The 25,075-nt window shown below is 41.5% G+C and overlaps 1 protein-coding gene and 1 long non-coding RNA gene across 3 annotated transcripts in view; one reads left to right on the forward strand and one right to left on the reverse strand.

The window, feature by feature from the left end:
- LOC126929518 (uncharacterized) overlaps positions 1-22,302 on the forward strand; it is a 60,841-nt gene extending 38,539 nt beyond the window's left edge. Inside the window, exons 8-16 of one of the 2 annotated variants that reach the window (XM_050745953.1) lie at positions 1,957-2,043; positions 7,522-7,575; positions 9,875-9,936; positions 10,403-10,436; positions 12,676-12,851; positions 13,310-13,331; positions 13,614-13,654; positions 14,156-14,266; positions 20,886-20,965. In XM_050745953.1, the coding sequence (XP_050601910.1) occupies positions 1,957-2,043; positions 7,522-7,575; positions 9,875-9,936; positions 10,403-10,436; positions 12,676-12,851; positions 13,310-13,331; positions 13,614-13,654; positions 14,156-14,161 (482 nt within the window). In that variant the 3' untranslated portion in view covers positions 14,162-14,266; positions 20,886-20,965. Of the gene's footprint in view, positions 1-1,956; positions 2,044-7,521; positions 7,576-9,874; positions 9,937-10,402; positions 10,437-12,675; positions 12,852-13,309; positions 13,332-13,613; positions 13,655-14,155; positions 14,267-15,551; positions 15,579-20,885 lie in introns of those variants that run through there. The other variant, XM_050745952.1, reaches the window with a different exon arrangement.
- The window catches only part of LOC126929565 (uncharacterized), a 53,116-nt gene continuing 47,875 nt past the window's right edge, over positions 19,835-25,075 (reverse strand). The window contains exon 3 of the long non-coding RNA XR_007717211.1: positions 19,835-21,664. This is a non-coding gene — a long non-coding RNA (uncharacterized LOC126929565). The remainder of the gene's footprint in view (positions 21,665-25,075) is intronic.

Here is a 25,075-nt window from a genome sequence, read left to right on the forward strand (position 1 = left end):
ATGAGGATGTGGGGTGTAGTAAGAGAAACTGGTTTTCCAGGTGACAAACTCCTTTTATCTATGTATAGTTCCTGGGAACGTGTTCAGATTAGGTTGTGTGGGAGTGTGTATTAGTGCGGGGTGGGGGTGGTCTATGTGCAAGTCTGCATGATTCGCTTGTGAACGTGTGTCTGTGTGTGTTTCCCCCAGGAAAAAAATGTGTTTACCCAGCACAACTCTCAGTGCCATTTTTCTTAATTTAACAAATCAGACCACATACTTTACTTACATTAGTTCAAACCTCCTCATGGACATATGTTGTTAGCTTGTTTATTGAACCCCCATACCAGATGGAGAAACTAAGTCACAGAAGTAAATGTGCCCCTGCTCACTTGCTACGAAGTGAGGAGCCAAGATGTTTACTCATATGGTCCCAGTGTTGAAGGCCTGAACTACAGCCTCTACTTACCAGCCAGTGAAGGGATCACTATTCACCATGCAAGGGAGCTCCAGCACCCTCTATGCCTGGAATTACCCAAGCCTGCAGAGATCCCAAACGCCATCCCTCACATAAGAGAGCCTCAGTGATCTCAGAATCCAGGTAGCTATGTAGGCATCTCCCTGCAGGTTTCACGTAGTCCTTAGTGTGAAACCGACATAGAAAGCCCATATTTCTGATGAAATCACAGGTTCTGAAACACTAAGGGAGTCACTAAGTAGGACAGTGTGGTGCCTGCATGTCATGGCTGGGTCTCCTCAAGACATGGCTCAAGTCCAATAAGAACTGGGGAGATGCTTTAGAGTCTTGGATGGAGTTATCACCACAAGCCCTCTGAGCTACACACTTTAGGGATCATGATCATTAAGTACTCAAATTACCACTTGATGGTTATCCGGGTGTCTGTCGTCCTTGTGGCAACTCTCTTGTGAAGCTGGTGGGAGAGTGTCAGTGCTGGAGCTGTGCCTTCCTTCTGGATGGACCCTCCCTGTGTTAGCAGGTGGGTGCAGGCATGGGGGTCAGCACGCTCAGTGGATTTACACACACAGCATTGAGCAGTAAGGCTGGGCTTCATTATTTACACATTTTCAATAACTGATGATCTTCATAATGTAAAATCAATGATTTACTATACTAGAATACTGTTCCAGTATTGAATCATATGTCTCAATAAAGGATTTGTAAAGTCACATGAGAGTTCCCATTCAACTGATGATACGAGCCGTAGCAGCAGTTCAAGCAGTCATTTGAAAAGGCTTTTACTGTAAACTTATGGGTGAGCCTGAAGTGGGGGATAGAAGAGGTGATTAGCTCCCTTGTGCAATGTTTCTATTACATGAGTGGTGGAGGACAATTAGGAAGGTGATGGAGGGAACAGAGCAAAGGATTGGACAGGTCCAGTGAACCCATAAGACTATGGTGAGGTTAGTGAATGAGACTGGTCATTTTAAGTCAAATTTTACCTTGTGTGTTCTTTCCATGCTTTCTTCCAGTAGTTCCTTCTATTTCTCATTAACTAGAGTTGTGCTGGGTAAACACATGTTTTTCCTTGGAGAAACTCACATAAAAGAGGGCAAAGCTTTGTAATAACATAAAAGTTAGTACAGCTGTGATAGCTCAAATTTTATAAAATACTGGGGGCTTTTGCCTGAGACCTGGATGACAGTTGTGTAAGAATCGGGGGTTCCTCTGAAGACTTGGGCTTCTGAGAAGAAAGATCTAAGTTGTTTCTGTATGATATGGAGTCAGTCTTCACCGCCTGTGGTCTGTCTGAGAGGGGTGTTGAGTGCTCAGTGAACTCTGTGGTCTTCCTGAAACCCAACTTTGATTCAGCGGGCTCTGCTTGAAAGCCTTTAAAGAGCAGGATCATAAAATTAAACTTAGAACAGATTATCACTATTTTCCCTCTGGTCTTCTGTCAGCAAGATTGCAACAGTCCTCTCTATTGTAAATGCATTAACCAGCATCTTCTCTGATAGAAATTTTGAGAAGATACAGCCTGTACACCACCCAACGTTGGAGGCATCATGGCTTCTGGGGAAGGAAGAAGGTACACCCACAAGAAGGTACTGTGGAAGTTCATTCATTAAGTTGATTCAATAATCACCATTGTGGGGAGTATTCAGTGTCCTCTATGTAAGAGGAATCTGTGAAAAGATTAACCCGTATTTTTTAATGTGTCAGAATTCTAATTTGCTTAGTAAGTATTGCCACAACTACAAAAGTAAATATATACTTAAAAGTCAATTTTGGTTCATGTTTAATGATGGACAATGTTTCAAGCTAATGTCTAGAACTTACCTGATTGTTAAACATTAGCATAGATCTCCCTGAAAGATAATAAATAAATTTTTATTATTTATAATAAATAAAAATTTATTATTTTAAAATTAATATATTTCTTTAACTAGAGAGTTTTAAATTGACATAAAAATTGAGCATATGGCTGGGCATGGTGGTTCATGCTTATAATCCCAACACTTTAGGAGGCCAAGGCGGGCAGATCACCAGAGGTCGGGAGTTGGAGACCAGTCTGGCCAACATGGTGAAACCCCTTCTCTACTAAAAATACAAAAAATTAACCGGGTGTGGTGGCAGGCGCCTGTAATCGCAGCTACTCAGGCGGCTTAGGCAGGAGAACTGCTTGAACCTGGGAGGCAGAGGTTGCAGCAGGCCATGATCACACCATTGTACTCCACCCTGGACAGCAAGAGCAAAACTCCATCTCAAACAAAAAAAAATTGAGCATATAATACACAAAGTTCCCATATCCTTCTGTCCCGTCACCCTCACTTCCTAATTTCATCTATTATTAACATCTTACATTAATGTGGTACATTTGCTAAAAGTAATGAGAAAATATTGACATATTATCTGGAGTCTATCATTTACATAACATTCATTCTTTGTTACCCATTTAATATGACGTTTGAAAATTGGTAACATTATGTTCGGATCACGAGGTCAGGAGATCGAAACCATCCTGGCTAACATTATGTCTCATAAAGAATATGTTCATCTCCCTAAAAATGGGCGACCCCTCGTTCCCCGCTCTTTCGCTCATTAATCTCTGTCCTCTTTCTCCAGAAACCTTGACAACTATTAATATTTTCACTGTGGGCTGGGTGCGGTGGCTCAAGCCTGTAATTCCAGCACTTTGGGAGGCAAGGTGGGCGGATCACGAGGTCAGGAGATCGAGACCATTCTGGCTAACACGGTGAAGCCCTGTCTCTACTAAAAAAATACAAAAAACTAGCCAGGCAAGGTGGGGGGCGCCTGTAGTCCCAGCTACTCCGGAGGCTGAGGCAGGAGAATGGCGTAAACCCAGGAGGCGGAGCTTGCAGTGAGTGGAGATTGCACCACTGCTCTCCAGCCTGGGCGACAGAGCGAGACGCCATCCCCCCCCCCCAAAAAAAAAAATATTTTCACTGTGGCTTCAGTTTTGCCTTTTCCAGAATGTCATATAGTTGGAATCATATGTAGGTTTTTCAGATAAATGTATTTCACTAAATTGATATATATTTAGGCTTCCTTCTTGTCTTTTTTATGCCTTAATGGCATAAAATGCATATTAAATCACCAAATAATACTGCATTAAATGGATTTCTGTCTTTATTTACCTCTTAAAGAATTTGGTAGATTTCATGAGAGAAACCATCCTAGTCTGGTGCTTTCCTTTTCGGAATGCTCTTAATGTGAATTCAACTTATTTAATAGACACAAGCTTATTCAAATTATCTAGGATTCTAGTGTGACCTTGGGAAGAGTGTTTTTCAAGGACCTGACACATTTCACTGAGGTTATCAAACTGTGGTCATAGAATTGTTCATGATACTCCCTGATTATCCTTTTAGTGCTCAATGGTTCGTTCAGTCGAGATGGCTCCTCTATTATTTCTGAAATTGGTCATTTTTGTTACCAGGCTTGGTTAGCTTGCATAGAAGTTCCTTCATTGTAATGAGCATGTCAAAGAACCAGCTTTTGGTTTTAATGATTTTCTGATGATTTCAGCGTTTTAATTTTATTGACTTCTGCAATTGTTGTTTATTACGTGTTCTACTTGCTTTACATTGCATTCCTTTATTTTCTACAGTTTCCTACTTGAAACATGATATTACTGATTTTAGATCTTGTGATTTTTAATATATTGCATCCAATGCTATAAATTTCCCTCTACGGACTGCGTTTGTTACATCTAGAAATCTTGTCAAGTCACATTTTCATTTAAGGTAGTTAAAGGTATTTTTAACTTTCTATTGAGACTTCTTCTTTAACCCGTGAGTTACTTAAAAGTGCAATGCTAATTTGCAAATATTTGGGGATTTTTCTGGCTTTTACAGTTGATTTTTTGTTGTCAGGTATGTGTTGCAAAAGCAGTGATCTCTCATCTTGCCACCACCCAAGATGGCCCAGGATGTGGGCTCTCCTTGAATGAATGTTTGGTAATCTGCCAACCGGATGTGGTCGGCCTCCTCCTTTTTTTTTTTTTTTTTTGAGACGGAGTCTCGCTCTGTCACCCAGGCTGGAGTGCAGTGGCCAGATCTCAGCTCACTGCAAGCTCTGCGTCCCGGGTTTACGCCATTCTCCTGCCTCAGCCTCCCGAGTAACTGGGACTACAGGCGCCCACCACCTCGCCCGGCTAGTTTTTTGTACTTTTTAGTAGAGACGGGGTTTCACCGTGTTAGCCAGGATGGTCTCGATCTCCTGACCTCGTGATCCGCCCGTCTCGGCCTCCCAAAGTGCTGGGATTACAGGCTTGAGCCACTGCGCCTGGCCTGCCTCCTCCTTTAGTCTGAGCTTGCCTTCTGCTTAGAAAGGGCCATTCTCAGTTCTAGCAGGGAGTTTTCCCAAAGTTGAGAAGGTGACATTCTTACTCCCCAGTGCAGCCGGTACCTCTGACCCGTGGTCAACAGACAGGACAGACACGGGCAGGCTCTGTGTCCTAAAACAGAAGGAACTGTGCGACCGTCGTGATTGGAAATTTGTGAGGATCACTGTGTTACTCAAGTAAGGTCTTTGGAAGTGTCGTATTACTACTGTTTGTTAACTGCTTGTTGGTGGCCTGGCTGAGCCACACCCTTATGAAAACCAGTACCCGTCAGCCAATGTGGGTGTCTCTGCAGCCTGAGACCCTCATGAGAACAGCCTCATGGCAGCTGTCTTTTCCCCTTGCCACCATCAGTGCCTCCATGTTCCTGGGCACTGCTTTCTCTGATGGGTGCTGGGTGCTCCACTGTTTTCCTGCACCTCAGTGTCTATAGCTGGATGTCTCTTCTGGAATCTAGGTGAGGGGGCATCAATAGCAGTTCTGCTGTGGCACTGCCCTCCTTAGCTTGTCTCGCTGTGTCTCAGGCTCCCTCAAAGATGCCACCCTTCAGGATCTTCCACAAGTTTCCTATTGAAATCCAAGCAGAAAAATATGAGCAATATGACCAACCGTATACCCATTGAAGACATGAATGAAGAATTAAAACAATTCTCCATGGACTGTACCTCATATAAATCCCTAGAAGTAGTTTCTTAAAAAAAAAAATCAAGGAAGATGTAATGCTTTTCCATGAATTAGAATACCCTACATGAACAATTAAATGAAATGGCTAGCATAGTCTTGAAACCAAAACCAGATAAGGTAAATTAAATCCTGTGATATTTTAAAATACTGTAAATTCTGACTAATGCAAGTTAATCTCAAAATATGAAATGGTGTATTAACATTGAAGATGCAGTAAAGTAGCTACCTCAAGAGGTTAATGGAGAAACAATGTGATTATTACAATAGATTGAGGAAATTCATGGATAATATTCACCATATATTTACAGGACAACTATCTTATAAACTTTAAGTGATCTATGACAACCATTTGAATTAATGCTGCTTTAGCAGCATATCTTTTGGCTTGTTAAAAACTGGACAAGAATTTTCATAACATTTATTTTTAACACCTATATTGGGCATGAACCCATCATAAAGTTTGCCCACTTAAAATGTATACAATTTGATGTTTTATTACATTGATACTGTGTGCACCCATCACCACGATCTAATTTAAAAATGTCTCCCTCACCCAAGTTCTTGCCCACTGGCAGTTAATCCCCACTCCCATCTCCAGCCCTGAGCATTGCTGCTATGATATTCCATCTCCATAAATTTCCCGCTTCCTTAATAGAAACGGACATATATATATATATTTGGAATCTGACTTCCTTCATTTAGCATACTATGTTTGAAGTTAGTTGACGCTTTAGCACGTGCTGGTCGTGTGTTTTCCTTCATAGTCTGCTGTGTTTATTCATACAGATAGTGTTTATTCATTTATCAGTTAATGGACATTTAATTATTGTTTTTTTCTATGATGAGTAATGCAGCTTTGAGCATTCATATGTAGTCATGTAATGCATAATGATATTTTGGTCAATATATACATTTTTTGAGACCCAGAGTAGAGTGCAGTGGCACAATCTTGGCTCACTGTAACCTCCACCTTCCGGGTTGAAGCAGTTCTCATGCCTCATTGTTCTGAGTTGCTGGGGCAACAGGCACACGCCACCATGCCAGGATAATTTTTGTATTTTCATTAGAGACAGGGTTTTACTGTGTTGGCCAAGCTAATCTCAAATTCTTAGCCTCAGGTGATCCACCCACCTCTTTCTCTCATAGTGCTAGGATTATAGGCATGAGCCACCATGCTTGGCCTAAGTTTTTTAAGAAACAGAACTATTTTTTAAATTAGCTTTGCCAATTTATATTTCGACCATGATTCATAGCACTAATTTCATTGCACAGTGTATGGTAGGCCTCAACATGTAAGAAATGATGAAAGCAACACATAAAGATTAGTGTAAAACAAGATTATCATTGTTGCTGTCATCTTTATCAAATTCTCAAAACAATCTAAGAGTCTGTTTTTATATAAATGTGCTTGGCAACATAGCTGAAAAAAGCATTATCAGTTACATACTTTTATCAGTAACACAGAAATTTTAAGGGGGAAAAAACACATGTTCTCACAACACAAAGTCAGAATTAACAGAAAAATTCTGCCGGTCACTTTGGACTATTTAACTGCCTGGGTCAGGGTTCTGTAGACAAACGAGCATCTATGGAGCACCTGAAGTAGGGGAATCAACAAAACTTGGGTTTCAAAAGTTACCTGGGTTTACAGCATGAAACTTGGTAGGAGGACACACACCTTGCGTGAGCGAGGTGCCTCGGTGTGTGTGGACGTGTTGGAGGTACAGCATCATGGTGGCTTCCTCCAGAAAGGGACATTTGGGGTGGATTCATTCCATCTGGACAACACAGCCTGATGTGGCATGGACATGAATGGAGGTGAAATGGACAGTAGCCGAGAGGATCAGTCCTGACAAGGGCCAAGGTGAAAAACCTGGGAACCCCTTCAGGTGCAGAGTCTTCAGTTGAAAAAGGAAGTGGTCATAGGAAATACTGAGATGGATCAGCAGTGCACGGGAGACAGAGTTCTTGGCCCTGCAGAGTAGTGTGGATTCTCAAGTTTTCTCCTCTCTCCATTTCTCTTCCAATGCAGACTGTTACGAGCACGAGATTCCAAAGTACTGTGAGCCTTGGCCCAGTCTCGAAGGTAAAGGAAGGCTGCTAGCAAGACTGGCATCTGGGCTTGGCTGTGTGTGTTTTCTGCTGTGGGAAAATATACATAACACAATATTTATCATTTGAACCTTTTAACCAAAGTGTGCATGCAGTGGCATTAAAAATATTCACAGTGTTGCATAACGAACACCACTATCTACACCCACGATTTTGATGATTTCTTACAAAACCTTGTCCACAGTAAGCAATATATCGCCTTCTCCCTGTTTCCAGCTCATGGTAATTCCTATCCCACCTTCTCTTGTATGAATTTGATTATTCTAGGCACTTCATATAAGTACAATTAGACAATATATTCCTTTTGTGTCTGGCTTATTTCACTAAGCACAATATTTTCACTGTCCACCCATGTTGTATCATCTATCAAAATTGTGTTCCTTTTTTACAGATGGATGATATACCATTGCATGTAGACCACCTTGCTTTTATTACATTCATTTGTTCATTGATAGTTGGATTATTTCCACCTTTTGGCTCCTGTGAGAAGTGATGCTGTAAACATTAGTGTACAAATATTTGTTTGATTTCTGTTCTCTATTCTTTGGGGTATATACTTGAGTCGAATTCCTGGGTCTAAAGGGAGTTATATATTTAACCTTCTGAGCCATTGCAGACTGTTTTTCACAGTGGCTGCATCTTTATCCATTTCTACCAGCTAATGTATCAGGGTTACAATTTCTTTACATCCTTGTCCACACTTACTTTCCTTTAAATCATCCTAGTATATTGGTGTCTACTTGTGTTTTTCAATTGCATTTCTCTAATGACTACTGATGCTGAGCAGCTTTTCCTATGCCATTATCCGTGGGTGTATATTCTTTAGGGAACTATATGTTCAAGTCTTTTGCCAATTTTTAAAGAGTTGTCTGGGGCCAGGTGCGGTGGCTCACGCCTGTAATCCCAGCACTTTGGGAGGCCGAGCCGGGCAGATCACGAGGTCAGGAGATCGAGACCATCCTGGCTAACACGGTGAAACCCCATCTCTACTAAAAGTACAAAAAAAATTAGCCAGGTGTGGTGGCGGGCACCTGTAGTCAGAGCTACTCAGGAGGCTGAGGCAGGAGAATGGCGTGAACCTGGGAGGCGGAGCTTGCAGTGAGCCAAAATCGTACCACGCACTCCAGCCTGGGCGACAGAGCAAGACTGTCTCAAAAAAAAAAAAAAAAAGGAAAAAAGAAAAAAAAAAGAGTTCTCTGATTTTTATTTAGTTTGTTGTTTTAGATTTTTGGGAGGTTTAAAATATGTTCTACATTTTAGTCTCACAAGATAAGTGATTTGCAAATATTTCCCCCTTTTGTAGAACTTTAGATGCACAAAATTCATTAATTTGTATGAAATCCTCAGCAGTTGGCCCCAAACAGATAAGACTGAAGCAATATTTTAGGAATAGTTGAAAGTATTATCACCACAGAACAGGCGTAATCAAATCCTGCAAGCTACACATAACCACAGTGACAGATAAGGCAGCAAAGGGCTGTTTGGTGATTAGTTCACCACACTTGTTGCAACTGTTTGTGCTGCAGAGTTAAGACATACCAGCATTCAACCCATGTCTCCTCTCTTGAAATAAACAGTCCAATGTTGGCTGGCCTGAACAAGCACAGATATTCTCCATACTCAATTAATATGCATGTATGACGAAGAAAAGGAGGTCTGGATGGAAAAATATTGTGTGATTAATAATTATGCTTTAATTAATTTTAAAGGATATAACTTCAGTATTTCCAATTCTTCCATCAGCAGTTACAACAAAGGGTTAGTGAATAAATACAGTAGACTGTTTTGCCTAGAATAATCCAATCTGTCTACTAAACTTTGCTTTTATTCAAGTGCAAAATGCTAAAACATAATAACTGCAGTGACAGCCAGTGTGGATCCACAGAGGTAAAAATGGTCTTGGGACATAAATCCTATAAGCTAATACTATTTTACAGGATTTAGAAAACCATTTAGCTGGGTTTCAAACCTCACAGTGTGAGCAGTGGGACTCTCATCAGATTATAGCGTGTGCTTCAGTACCATTTGTAGACTGACTCATTCCCGTTGCCTTAAGTTGCCATCAGCAAAATGCCAGGGACTCTGTTTCTCGCTCCTCAGCTCCTCGCTCTTCCTGTCTTTCCATGAGGGAAGATTTTTTAGCAGCAGCTCAAGCTGTGCTTTTAATGAAACACATCTGCACACACTGTCGTGTTGTCCACATTAAGCAGAGCTCCCTGAATAACTCATGAACCAAAGCATCTGTGACTAACCATTGCTCTGTGTCCTCCTAGCCTCTGAGGAGTCTCCAGCTCTCAAGGACAGAGGAGATGGAGAGAGGCCGGTCAATACGAGGGTAAGGTTGCTTTCCTTTCCCTGAAATAGAAATGTTCCTTTCTTGGCGTCTTTCTTGTTCAACTGACTTTACATGTGAAAAAAACGACAATGTCCGTTACAGATATTAAATGCAGTGTTCTGAGGGGACAGAAGAAGCGACTCTTAGCAACTGATACGTAATCCAAAATTGCATTTACCTATGATGGCTTCAGGTTGTAGACTGTATCCTTGGGGTCCTTGTCCTTGGAAGCAATGTCTTCTCCTTGGATTCAGTATTTTGCACTTGCCAAGCTACGTGGACCTGAGGGATCCACCATCCAGAAGCTGATATCTTTTCTAGTGTGTATCCTACCCTTGTTTGGGGGGTCTTGAAGTTGACCACACTTTCTGACCTTGTTTTCAGTATTCACTGAGAGAAACAGAGCCTTGTGCAAACAATCCACAACACGACGTACCCCTCATGAAGTCTTGTTTCTGTATTGCAGGTGGTGCAGGTGGTCCCTCTGAGGTGTGACTCTAGTAAGTATTCTGGAATTACTTGCAAAGAAAACAATCTGGATGCAAAGAAAGGTGTGGCATCCTTGCAGGTTTCAATGTGAAGAGCCACCCTGAGCCTGGGATTGGGATAGGAATGAGCAGAGTGGAAGTGTTTTTAAAAAACCCGAGTTCCCCAGGGAAAAAGTTATCGCCAATTTTTGAGGAAGCAGCTGTGCTGCCTTTTGGGTGGTACTGAGTTGGGTGCTTGAGGATTGGTGGTGTCTTGTGTGAGGCTGCATCATGTGGGGCGGGGGGTGTGTGAGTGTGTGTGGGTGTGTGTGTGTGTGTGTGTGTGTTTGTACAGGTGAGGCTGTGTGTGTTCTCAGGAGAGATTTCCCATTTATACAACTCAATCACCAGTGTCCACTTCCAACAATAAAATCCATCCCCCTCTACTCTCTCTGTACAGTGACTCCTCCACCCTCACCAGAGCCATTCCTGGGTCTGGCTTCTTATCCCCACTGCTCAGGTGGAGAACCTGAAGGGCCAAGGGAGTGGCCCCAGCTCCCGAGTTCGTGAATGAGAAAGTGAAAACATAAACCCAGGAGTGTGGGCCAGTGCTGACGCTGACATGCACTTAGTCATGGGGTGTTCCCCACCGCGCAGGGAGTCCAGCATTCGTGTATAAATCCTAAAGCACAGAGCCTAAGAGGTCCCAAACACTGCCCATCACCATAAAGTGGCCTCTGTGGTCACACAACCCAGGGCACATCTCCCCACCGACCAGCGTAGTTATCAGTGTGTCACAAGCACAAAGATCCCCGGGGGTTTGGGTCAGCTCACAGAGCCTGTGTTTTTTGTTTTTGTTTTAACTTTTATTTAAAGTTCGGGGTACATGTGCAGGGAGTGCAGGTTTGCCACATACATAAACGTGTGTTGAGAGTTTGTTGTACAGATTTCATCACCCATATATTAAGCCTAATATCAGCTATTTGTCCTGATGCTCCCGCTCCTCCCACCTCCCACCCTCCAGTAGGCCCCACACTCACAGATTCTAAGAGGAGTGGGGGACCACACAGGCCAGTGCAGCCCACTTCAGTTGTGAAGTTAATTTGCTCAGCAACTGGCCAAAGCCTATAAGGATGGGTGATGTATTTTAGTAGATTTAGTAATAATATCTTCCCAAGCCCTAAAATGCTCAAACCCTGCCAGCTGAAAATGGTGAGGAGGGACAGATGGGAACTCTGTACAGTAGTTATTAGCCTGGCTTCCGTCCCCTCGTGGCAACTCTCTTGTGCATGTGGGTTAAAGACCCTCAGCCTCAAGCCAAGCCGCCTCCATGAGGAGCCATCTCACTATTGACTGGCTAGTGCAGTGTATGGCCACCAGCCCAACTGAAACAAAATGTGGGTTTAAAACAAGTGTAAATCTCATACAACAGGCAAATGCAGAAGCAGCATGTCTTGCAAGTTGTAAAGAAGACAGTCACAGTGTCGCTGGACTTCAACGTGGGTAGACGACATGAGGGAACTCTGTCACTGAATCACGGCAGAGATCAAGGCCACTTGTAGACTATTTTGTGTTACAGAAGGTGGCCTTTAGCTCCTAAGCAAAGACCTCTGTTTCTCATTTCTTCCCTGTTCATCCTCTTGGTCATCCTTCTTCCGCAAGGGAAAACAGCCCAAGCAAAAGGCAGTTTCAGTATTAATCTGACCGAGGTTTTGTGCAGTTTATTATCATCCAGGTAATCAGGTGCAACCCGGTCTGCCTACCAGCCCCCCTGCCCCTGCTCTGTGTTTTCATTTAATAAACATTTTGGTCTACTTACTATGTGTTAGATTTTCTGGAGACCACAGAGTAAATGAGATAGAATATGTTCACAGCTAAGTTAGATTTAACATAACTGACAAAAATTAAGATTTCTGATTTCTTGTAAGAATATTTTGTATGTGTGAATGCATGCTGAATGTAAAGTGGTTAACAAAAAAAATCACACTTGCACTCATGGAGGGCTTTTCAGGAATTTGTGTTTGTATTTTTTTGTATTTCCCCACTTCACTGGATAAAGCATATCTGAACCTGGAAGCTGATTCCCACTGCAGAAAGCGTTCTGAGTCATGTCCCTTAACTTCTCTAGCACAGGTCCACCCGGGAGGATGGCCCAGCATCAGCTCGGCCCATGCTGTGATCAGCCACCTCCATGCACCACACCAAGCAAGCTCCCTGGGTGATTCACAGTCTCAACCACCAGGGCACTGACCTTTACTCTCTGTTCTCCTAGCTCCCTATGGGGACCCTGTACAGGACACTGCTAACAAGGACGCTGTGCGTGACATCGCTGACACTGTACGAAACATCTGTAATGAGGACGCCCTATATGAGATCACTAATGAGGCCGCTGTACACGATACTAATCAGCATGCTGTACAAGACATCTGTAAAAAAGACGCTGCCAAGGTAAGACACTTTTATCTTGAACAGAAATGATACTTTCCTGGTTCTTTCCAATCAGATGTAGACATGAACATCTGCCAATGTGCATTATTTATGACATCTGCAATTCCCTTGGTGTGGTGCTATTGATTGGCAGCCTCTCACCAACCCATGCCAGGCACACAGGGGCGTGGTAGATGGCGGCATCCACGACCCACCGCAATGCAGAGGTGTTTACCTCCACAGCAGGTTTCCCCCGTGGATTAAGAGTTGTGAAACTGTCAATGTAAATACACTTTAAAGATAAATTCTGTGGGAAAAGATCTTGTCTTTTCCACAGGTGTCCTCCGTGCTAGTTTGGGGGGAGTTCAACCTTTGACTCAATCACTATATCCCTTCTAATTTTTCAAGTTTTTGAGAGAATATCAGATCTATGTGACATGCATGGCATCATTTCACCCTCCTGTTTTCTATAATTGCAGGAGCCATTTATACTGGAAAACGGTACGTACCCTGAAATAACCCACTTCCTGAGGGAAAAACGCTGTCTGTAGGGGTATAGAAACCTGATTCTTGGCTCCTTTTGGGAAGAAGGATCTGGGGGTCTGGTGAGAGCAGATGATTTTGCAAGTATAAAACAATGTCCAGAGAGGCTGGAGGGATGTCTGTGGGACAATCAGAGGAAACACCAGGGGATCCTGTGTGAAGCACCGGGGCTTCAACTGGGGTGGGAGGAGTGGGTGGGCCTCTCTCTAATGACTTATCCTGGTGTTTGTGTTTCTAAAGATTTGATTGTGGAGAGCGTATCTGACGACGAGGATTTTGCAGGTAGGTAACTACTTTCCAGGTAAGATCCAATGGGAGAGAGTTCCCAGGGCCTTCGGGGTATCCGTGCTGCTTGGGAGGTTGAGGGAGGGGGCATGAAATCAAAAAGAAAAAGGAAATATGTGTCAAACTGGATTTGGTGTTTTCCAGGTTTCTTGCCATAATGTAAGAACTGTCTCTGTGGGCTGGGAGGGTGCTGTGTGATTTGAAGGTGATCTTTCCCAGAACACCTGGCCTTTTCTGCCTCTGCCAAACATCACAGCCTTTGGGTTGGACTGGTCAGCACTGCTTGGGATTGTGCAGAAGAGGTTTGGGGTTGCATCAAGTGGCACCTGTGGCGAACAGAATCTGAGGGACACAACTCCCTCACAGGCACTTACTTGAACCTGGAGACACAGTTCTCCTGGTGTGTGCCCAGGGGTGCAGGAGAAATTCACGGTCATCCTCTGAACTTTTAGGACTTTAAAAAGCACTCATGTTTCCATCCTCGCTGTTGACTCCTGGCTTAAAGGGAGCTCCCGGGGTGAGTGATGGAGGCGGGATCGGACCCTGGCAGTCTGACGGCAACACCTGTGTTCCTCTGCACTGGGCCTTGGACAACATTACACACCTTGGTGAGAATCAGGAATTCAGGCTAACCACATCTGAAATTGAGATGGACCTTGAGTCATATAAATAGTTTGGAAAAGATGCATTTTATCACCCTATGGAAAGAAACCATTTATCACTCCAGCAGGATAAATGGTTTTCAGTGTCTACTTAACTGCTCATTGACTCTTACTGTAGATGAGGAGGTGGCAAGCAGCCCCTGCCCTCCCCGCGTTGTAGGCCCAAGGTAACCAGCAATTGGCTGGATATAACGGAAGAGGGGTGCATTCGGAGGTATCTGTATTAATGGGACCCGCATGATATGGGTGACAGCTATTAGGGTGAGAAAAAACCTGGGAGCACAATGAAATATGTAAATATTCAAACATTGTTGAAATCTCCATGGTACTTTAATAGTTGAAGTCATTCTTTTGGTCATCACTGCCTTTCCCAAACATAACAAGCTACTTAATGTCACACGGACCCATGCCATGAGGAATGACGATCAGTTTGTAAAATGCCAGTAAAACCATTGCCTGTATCAGCCACAATATTTCATCCATACATTTCAATGTCCATGTGTAAGTATAGTTCAAATGTCAGAAATTTATTATCATCTAGTAGAATATGCATAGTGTATCAATGAGCAATAATTATCATACTGTTTCTATTAACAGTTATTTGATGAAAAACGCAGACTCCCATTCTTGGAGTTTTCTGAGTTTGCACACATTAGCGTGACAGCCCCATGTCCACCTGACGTGTGCCAGCAGGAGGCCAGGAACAGAGGCTTTTCTTATTAGCTAAGGTTTCTAAATGTATTACATATTCATGGTTAGAAATAACTCTAAATATCATAAAAGGTTAGCAAGGAAGTTTCCCTTCCACTCTGAACTTCCAAACACCAAGTCAACATTTTTGTTTGCATGTCATCCCTACAATCTACATGCAAATAGAAACATGCGCCTGGCATGCATGCTGATGCGTGATCATGTTTATACAAAGTCCTCTGCACCTCTGCATATGCCACTGGGCAATGCACCTTAGTTATCATTCCACATTTCAACTGTAAATCCATTGTATTGTTTCAGATCTATGAAATACTGCATCCTATGACTCTTCCCAAAATTACTTAAGCACTGCCCTCTGGGTATCCATTTGTTCTGTTTCCAGTCTTGCTCTTATGACCAATGCTGTAGTGAACAGCACTGTGTTGAGTGAAGTGGTGAACGTGGCATCTTTGTCTTGTTCCAGTCCTCAGGGAGAATGCTTTCGACTTGCCCCATTCAGGATAATGTTGGCTGTGGGTTTGTCATAGATGGCTTTTATTACCTTAAGGTATGTCCCTTCTGTGCTGATTTTACTGAAGGGTTTTAATCATGAAGAAATGCTAGATTTTGTCAAGTACTTTTTCTGCATCTATTCAGATTATCATATGATTTATGTTTTTATTTTTATGTGATGTATCACACTGATTGACTTGCATATGTTAAACCATCCCTGCATCCCTGGTATGAAACCCACTTGATCATGGTGGATTATCTTTTTGATATGCTGTTGGATTCAGTTAGCTTGCATGTAGCATTTCTTATTATTCCAATCTGTGGAATGTATTGGTTTAAATAATGAAAACATATTTTCACTGCTTAGCACTTTGTTTCTTTAACAGCCTTCCCAAAAGGGCAGCATAAAAGCAGGAGCCCCACTAGTCTCCCCTTAACCTGGAATCCCCCCTTCTCCACAGCTCGCTGATTGGGCAGGATAGACTGAGCACCCAGGCCTCAAGATAAGGACACACTCCATCACCTAGAGGTGCAGTGCCTGGGAAGGCCAACCGTGGAGGGGCGCTGCCAGCTTTACAGTGATAGAGGTGTTCGGAGGGACTGACCACCAATTCATAAGGCTGTGCTTTGTTGATGACGTCAAGGATTGTTTTGCAGATTGTTGGGGAGGGACAATCCCAAGGCCTCACCTGGCCCTGGTCCTGGCTTTGCACAAAGGCAATAAGAGAGGAATGCTGGTCAGGGCTGACCTGTTGCTGTGCTGGGGAGGAAGGTGCTGGGCTGAAATTCAGGAGGCTGAGGATGCAGCAGTCCCATAGGAGGTGCATGACCTTCAGCATACGGTTTCTTAATTGATGATAAATGGAAATGATAAATCATTGACTATTTTTTCTATCATTGGATATTTACTCTCTACTGCTGGTGCTGTTCCTGTCTTTATGGAGAAGATAGAGGATCAATCAGTGTGTGCTGCACTGAGTGGAAGGAAGGAGAACTGCAACAAAAATTAAGAGAGGATGAGGGACGGGAGGGCCCTTCATCCAGGTGCTCGCAGAGTCCTCCTGAGGAGGAAAGCCCCGTGGCTCCCTGGGGAAGGAACCGTGAGGGCTGTGTGACTCCCACAGTGAAGTGTGTGGTATGTCTGAGGACACCCAGGCTGGTCTGTGAGGAGCCAGTGGCAGAGTGAGAAGCAGCAAGGCCAGGAGGGTGACTGGAGGCCAGGCTCTGGGTCATTCTCCATGTGATGGAAACAGATGGAGCCCAGTGGGCTGGGAGGTGCAGGACGTGGTGGCTGATGACAGAACAATGTGGAGAGAAGTGCCAGGTGTCAAATCCTTACTTCGTTCTGGGCATTGTGCTAAAACTTCCCGTGGCTCATCCCATTTAGGGACTGAAAGTTGCAGAGGTTTAGGAAACTCGCCTACAATACTGGAGCCCCCATCTCCTGCCCCAGTGCTGTCCCCCTTCTCACCCAGCCACCACCTGTGTCAGGGGAACACACAGAAGTGGTAACCTTTTATGGACAGGGAAGTAAATTCTGTTTTTGTTATTCACAAAAAAAAACATTGGCTCCTGTGGGTTGGGAAGGTGAAATACCAGAAGTATTTCATCTGGTTATTTCTACCAACGTGAATTCTGTAGTATTGAAATGCATAGGTTAGCATTTTTGGCCAATTTACCCAGCATTCTGGGGTAAAGGCTTTTATTTAATAATTTATTTATTTTTGAGACGGAGTTTCACTCTCGTTGCCCAGGCTGGAGTGCAACAGTACTATCTTGACTCACTGCAACCTCAGCCTCCCAGGTTCAAGCGATTCACCTGCCTCAGTCTCCCAAGTAGCTGTGATTATAGGCTCATGCCAACATGCCTGGCTAATTTTTTGTATTTGTAGTAGAAATGAGTTTCACCATGTTGGTCAGGCTGGTCTCGAACTCCTGACCTCAGATGGTCCTCCCACCTTGGTCTACCAAAGTGCTGAGATTATGGGCATGGGCCATACAAATATGGCAATACAAAATACAAAAATGGCAATCTCTTTTATCACACAAATAACTTCTTTTTAATAGTGATTTTTTCTAATTGATGAATTACGTACTTTTCATTTACTAATTATTAATTGCTTACATTTGAAGTGTTTTACAAATTAATATTTAATTGCATAGATGAAGATTACTAGTCATAGACATTTTACTAAGCAATACTCATTGAGCACAGCATGGATTCATGTGATGTCAAGGGGCTATTTTATTTGGTGAAAGGAAAAAGCACAAGAACGAATGCAAGAGCTGGACCAGTGGAGACACCGACAGTGATCTAAGATCTAAATCACTCTGTTGTCTTCCCGGCCTCCTGATCATCCTCATCACTCGTCAGCATTGTTGGGTCCTTTTAGCACAGATTTCTCAAAATGGGCAACTCCGTAACACTTGAAAGCTTATGAATTCATAGAATTTGTAAGAGTGCAATTTGGGGGAGTACCTATCGATTTTAAAATTCTAATAACCTGGTAATTTCATCCCATGTCTAGAGTCTTTTATGTAAAATATTTCCACAATTAGGATAAATATGTGCATGGGGATTTTCTATGTTGCAGTGTTTTAATGGAATAGAAAATTGGTAAAACCAAATTTCCATCACAAAGGAAATAGTAATACACTGAATAATAATACAGCAAATATTATACTGGCTTTAAACATCAAAAAAAAAGCTCAACTTCTGACTTCCGATGATGGTGTTGAAGTAGGTCACAGCTGGTCGACATTTGATTTTCGTGTGGGAACCCTGGAAGTCTGCCTTAGTGATTTTACATGTGGCTAAATTTAGCTAATGAAAAGCTATTGGAAGTATGGAAAAATGGAACTTCAAAACAGTACTTCGTCAACAACCAAGTGGACCTGTTTCACGTAGAGCCCACGCATTCATCTGCCTGCCCATCACTCTGTCTGTCCACATGGGCATCATTTGTTAGTGGAACTGAGTGCCCACTGTCGAGCTGACAAGCCCATAACCTCCCTGTTCCTAGTCACACATTAATTCTTCAACAAATTCCTTTTGATTGTGATTAAGCTTAGCCGCTATTTCCAATTGCTTCCCCAAACGTACTTCTCACTGTTCTCCCATCACACCCTTCAGCCCATCCATGCGGGTTTCCTTTGCTTTTCCCACCTTACACCAAACTCCCTATTTTCACTCCCACTTTTACCTCCTCTCCCAGACAAAACAAAACTAGCATTTTAAAACTTAGTTGTAATCTTTGTTCCTTCATGAAAATTTCTCCAACAGCCACTCTTACGGCTCTGTGTGTTCCGCATATTTTAAAATATTGGGTATAAGGTTGAGCACGTCAGGATATGCTGTTTCGGGCTGTACACCGTTTTGTTTGTATTGATTCTTCCTATTGGAGGCGTGGTCATTGCCTTCTCCTCTGGGGAGTTTATGCCAGTGCTCTTGAATAAGTTTGACAATTTTTCTTTTTATACTTAATTTTTTTTTGTTTAGTATTAAGATTATAGTATTCTCATCAAATTAATTGAAAGTAGCCCCCTTCATTAATTTCATGGAAATCTTTCAATCAGATTAGAATGACAACTCCATTGTAATTTTGGATTTAGCCAATAATACTATTAGGGCTCTGTGTGTGAGAGAGAGCAGGAGAGAGAAAAAGAGCAAGGGAGAGACAGAGACAAAGACCAATATTTCTTTTTTTTTTTTTTTTGAGACAGAGTCTCTGTCGCCCAGGCTGGAGTGCAGTGGTGCGATCTCCACCCACTGCAAGCTCCGCCTCCCGGGTTCACGCCATTCTCCTGCCCTCCTGCCTCAGTCTCCCGTGTAGCTGGGACTACAGGCGCCCACCACCGCGCCCAGCTAATTTTTGTATTTTTTAGTAGAGACGGGGTTTCACCATGTTAGCTAGGATGGTCTCGATCTCCTGACCTCGTGATCCGCCCGTCTCGGCCTCCCAAAGTGCTGGGATTACAGGCATGAGCCACTGTGCCTGGCCAAAGACCAATATTTCTTAACTACTGATTAAATTTACATAGAGTCTGCTGAACTATTTAGGATTTTTATTTCATGAGTTCATTTTAGAAAATTGTACTTTCTAGGATCTTATCTATTTTGTACACATTTTTAAATGTATTGGCATAATATCCATATTCATATATATTTGTATACATAACGAATACATATGTAGATTTGAATACATATATATGTATTCATAATATCCACTGATTGTTTTGTAATCTCTGCTACTTCTGTGGTTATGTCTTCCTATGAATTTCTGATGAATTTTGATGATTTCCCTTTTTTCTTGATAAATCTCACTAATGACTTTTGTATTAGACTTTTCTCCAAAACAACTGTTAGCTTTCTTACTTCTCCCTAATATTGTCCTTATTTTCTATTTCATCACTTTCTCTTCTTATCTGTTATCCTTCCATTACATTATCTGCGTTTATTCTGATGTTACTTTTTTCTAACTTGAGTTGTATGCTTAATTAACTTTCGGCCTTTCTGAGTTTCCAATGTAAATAAGCTTATAGATTGCTCTCACATAATGCTCTTTGCTGTATCTCACAATTTTCAGTTTGCATACATTTTATTTATTCATAAGTATTATCTAATTGCATTATGATTTTTATTGACATTCAAGTTTAGAAGTATGCTCTGCATTTTCTAGTGTTGCAACCAATCAATGGTCTTGTGCGCGAGTCTTTCAGTTTTTGCCAGTCTCCTTTAGGAGAGATTTTGAGGTGTTGGATTGAAGTGTTACTGCTTTGCAACTTTGCTAAATGTTGCCAGATTCCCCTCCATAGGTGCCTAATGGGGCTCTCTTAGCAAGAATGTGTGCACAGCCGCGCTGGGACATAGTTACATGTGAAACTTCTAAAATTTTGTCTCTAAAGTGGTTATTAAGGTGATTTTTAAAATTTTTTCAATAAGATTAAAAGCCATTTGGTTTTTTTCATTTATATTGTTTGTTCATGTCTCCAACATGCTTACATGTGATTGCTGCCAGTCTTCTTCCCTACATTTAGAGACTTGTTACATTTTAAGTATATTAAAACTTTTGTGATATGCCTGGTCGTATTTTTTTTCCTGTTTACCATGTATCTTTTGTACTTTTTAAATTGAACTTCACCTCACACTGAGGTTTTCTAGTTTTATGTAATAAAACATTGTAATTTCATTGTGTTCTCAGGCGCTACCACTTTCAAGGCTGCTGTTGACTTTCTACAGGAACATGTGCTGCATTGATGAGCAGCAGCCAGTGTCTCCCATGTTTTGTAATAATTGTTCTTCGTTTCAGATAACCCTGAGAAATATATTGGCTGTCTCCACAGGCTTATGATTTCTTTTCAGGTTTGAAAAATGCACCCAGCTGAGCAACACGGGACTGACACACGAGGGAGCAGCTGCAGGACACACCCAAGAAGCCTCCTGCAGGACTCGGGGGGCATTTACGGCTGGAGGCTTCATCTATGGCTGGCGTTTTCATCTATGGCTGGCGGCTTCATCTATGGCTGCGGGCTTTATCCATGGGCTGGAGACTTTATCCACTACTGGGGGCTTCATCTATGGCTGGGGGCTTCATCTATGGCTGGAGGCTTCATCTATGCCTGCGTGCTTTATCCATGGGCTGGAGACTTTATCCACTACTAGGAGCTTCATCTATGGCTGGCGTTTTCATCTATGGCTGGCGGCTTCATCTATGGCTGCGGGCTTTATCCATGGGCTGGAGACTTTATCCACTACTGGGGGCTTCATCTATGGCTGGAGGCTTCATCTATGCCTGCGTGCTTTATCCATGGGCTGGAGACTTTATCCACTACTGGGAGCTTCATCTATGTCTGGGGGCTTCATCTATGGCTGGAGGCTTCATCTATGGCTGGTGTTTTCATCTATGGCTGCGGGCTTTATCCATGGGCTGGAGACTTTATCCACTACTGGGGGCTTCATCTATGGCTGGGGGCTTCATCTATGGCTGCGGGCTTTATCCATGGACTGTGGGCTTCATTCACGGCTGGGGGCTTTATCTATGGGCTGGAGACTTTATCCACCACTGGGGGCTTCATCTATGGCTGGGGGCTTCCTCCACCGGCTGGGGGGCCTCATCCATGGCTGGTTTGCCCGATCTCTTTCTGAGCCACAGAAACAGATTATTAAACAGATAATTTTATTGAGTTCCACTTTTATAGTTTTTTAAATACTTTTTGTTTCAAAAGTTTTGTTGATAATTGTATGAAATAACTAAACCTGAATTACCCCTTTTAATTATTTCCTTGTGTCAATATAGAAAGAGTGGATTTAAGGAAACACTGAGATGCCCATCTGTGTTTGTGAACAGGCGTGTTGGGTCTAAAGCCTTTCTCTGGTAGCTTTCCAGAAGATCGCCCCACCTTACACTTGCTTTCTGCGGGTTCCAGAGGCTTCCATTTGAAAGGAGCCTGTCTCCCTACTCTGCCTCACCCTACACCAGCTCACCTGCAATCCACTGACTTTGTAAACACTTTCTTCCACCTTCACCTCATTGAATTCAGAACTTTGGAAAATAAAAATTCTAAAAACGTGGGAGTGGATATGATCTGGAAATACCTGCTGTAATATTTTTAACGGAATCTACTGGAAACTATTAGTTTATGTTTTAAATAAAACCATCCCTTAGCATTAGAATATCAAGCCATTCATTTTCTAGCAGAACTTTTAGATACAATTCAAATACCATAAATTTCACCCCCATACAGTGTACAATTCAGTGGTTTCTAATTATTCACAGAGGTCTGCAAAAATTACAATTGAATTTTAGATATTAATATCATTTGTTGACATCCTTACATGCATACAGATGTAGATATATGTAATTCTAACATCTTGAATATTATCATATTTAACATTGTACTATAATAATATCTGTGTCTTTATATTGCTGTTTTATTTTGTTATTCTGAATGACGATCTCCAGGCACCCTTATGCAGGTTTAAAATACACCTTTTTACAACTCAAGAAATTAAATTGTTTCTAGTAAATCACATAAGAAACACATATGCTATTGTTATAAAAATGCAAATATTGCTTAGGTCTGTATAATGAACTGTATCACCGCCAGCGCCCAGCCCACTCAGTCATCCACATCCACTTACACACAGATAGACATGCCCATGTTTTTACATAACATAAATCCTGCTTTGTGTGTTGTTCCCTGACTGGCTTTTCCACATAAAATAGAATTTGGTTGTGTGTCAAGCCTGTTCCCCCTGACTCACGAGGTCAGGAGATCGAGACTATCCTGGCTTTTCCACTAAAAAATACAAAAAATAGAGGTGGCGGGCGCCTGTAGTGATCATTGCTTATCTGTACATACTCCAGCCTAGGTCTCTCTGCTTATCTGTACATATAGGTCTCTCTCATTCTTATTTATAGTTGCATCATTATTCAACAGGGTATTTTACCATAATTTGGTCATTTTTCACTGTGGAATTTTTGTGTTGGATTCAGTTATTTGTTACCATTACCTACACTATCCTGGGCATACCTGTATATTCATCTTTTTGTACCTTAGTTAAGTGAGTTTTTTCTTTTATGATTGATTTCTAAAAAACTGCTGAGGCAAAGTAAGAATATTGAATATTTTGATAAACAATTAAAAATCTGTGTTTCAAAAAAATGTAATGATCTTATACTCCCATCATCAGTAAACGAGAGTTCCTATTTCCACACACCCTTGATTAATTACAGAGGAAATGACCAATGCTAATCTTGGCCAATTTTGTAAGAAATATTTCCACTTTTAATTTGGATCTCTCCACTTATTGGAGAGATTGTGCATTTTTGTGTATGTTTATCGGCCATTTGTATTTCTCTCTGATAATTTCATAATGATATGTTTTACAATTCATGTAATGGTATTTTTCATATACTGTAAATTTATTTCATATAATTAGCAAGTTTCTTAAGGTCTGTATCATAACTTTTGTTTGTATTTGTCTTGAAGAAACTTTCATTTTTACATAGTCAAATTGTTCAATATTTTCCCTATCATGTCTGGATTTTGTGACTTGTTTTTAACAATATGTCCTTTTAGGGCTTTATTGATTTGTTTAAAGAACGTACTCAACTCCTACATTATTTAGTAATTTACTTTCTCCCATTACAGTACATGGACATCACTAATTCCAACTAATGTAGATCAAATGTATCATTTGAATTTCTGTGTAGTAATGCTCATTATAGGTATGTTCTGATTTCTTTAACTCTTCCCTATAAGATGGATATTAAGGTTGTTTTTAAAAATTCCCACCACTAATGACTTTTCAATAATCATCAATATACATGAATTCCACTGATGTTTTTGTTTATATTTCTTCGTTTCTGTAGTATAGGATTCTCAAAGTGGTATAACTGACCTATAATACATTTTAATTATAATTTTAATTATACTGGCAGATTACTTTCCAAAAAATTGATCAATTAACACTCTTATCAACTATATAAGTAAGTCTCTATGTAGGCTAAATAACACTATAATTTTTTAAAAATAAAAATCCTAATTTGGTGAAAAATCCCACAGGTGCTTTAATCAATTTTTTTCTATTTCAATGAGTTGCCTATTTATAGCATGTGTGTGTGTGTGTGTGTGTGTGTGTGTGTGTGTGTGTGTGTGTCTCTATTTGGCAGTTTATGGTTGGAAATACTCTTAAAAAAGGAAATCTAAAAAACACAAAATTAAAAATATTTGATTAGTAAGAAATTTCTGCATATCCAAAAATTGCTAAAAATATTAAAATTGTAGTCAAAATAGCTCATGAAACAAAGCAAACAAAAATACTAAACAAAAGAAACAGGCCAGGTGCAGTGGTTCATGCCTGTAATCCCAGCATTTTGGGAGGCTAAGGCAGGCTACTAAAAATACACAAAAAGTAGCTGGGCATGGTGGCAGGTGTCTGTAATCTCAGCTACTCAGGAGGCTCAGGCAGGAGAATCGCTTGAACTCAGGAGGCAGAGGTTGCAGTGAGCTGAGATCACACCAGTGCACACCAGCCTGCGTGACAGAGGCAGACTGTCTCAGAAAGAAAAGAAACAATAACAAAAAAACTCCCACAGGATTTCCAAGGAGTAAATACAAAAAAAAGACAACTTTGATTTTCAAATTTTATGTGGATGGAGAAGACTTCATAAGAAATAAAAATAGCAAGTTGGAAAGAACAGACGGGCTTTCCTGAATGGGCTGTAGCTCTTGTAAACCAGCATATTCCTTGCAGGGACCTGAGTGAAATAAGCTCACCAGCCACTCCAAGAGACTGCATTATTGGATGAAGGAAGTTTGATTTGTTCCTGGTTTACATGGAACAACTCATAAAACCATTAGGGTGATTTATCATTTGTTTTTAATTTTTTATAGTTGTTAACAAGTTTTAAGAATTTCCATTTGATTTCTAATTTATTGAGACTCTTAAAATTACAAGCAAATGTTGAATTTTTATCAAATGGTTTTTTGTATCTTAAAAAATCACAGGACTACTGTATGAAAATCATGAAAAATTTTCCCTGCCTT

Source organism: Macaca thibetana, chromosome 10 (genome assembly GCF_024542745.1).
Source record: "Macaca thibetana thibetana isolate TM-01 chromosome 10, ASM2454274v1, whole genome shotgun sequence".
Lineage (NCBI taxonomy): Eukaryota > Metazoa > Chordata > Mammalia > Primates > Cercopithecidae > Macaca > Macaca thibetana.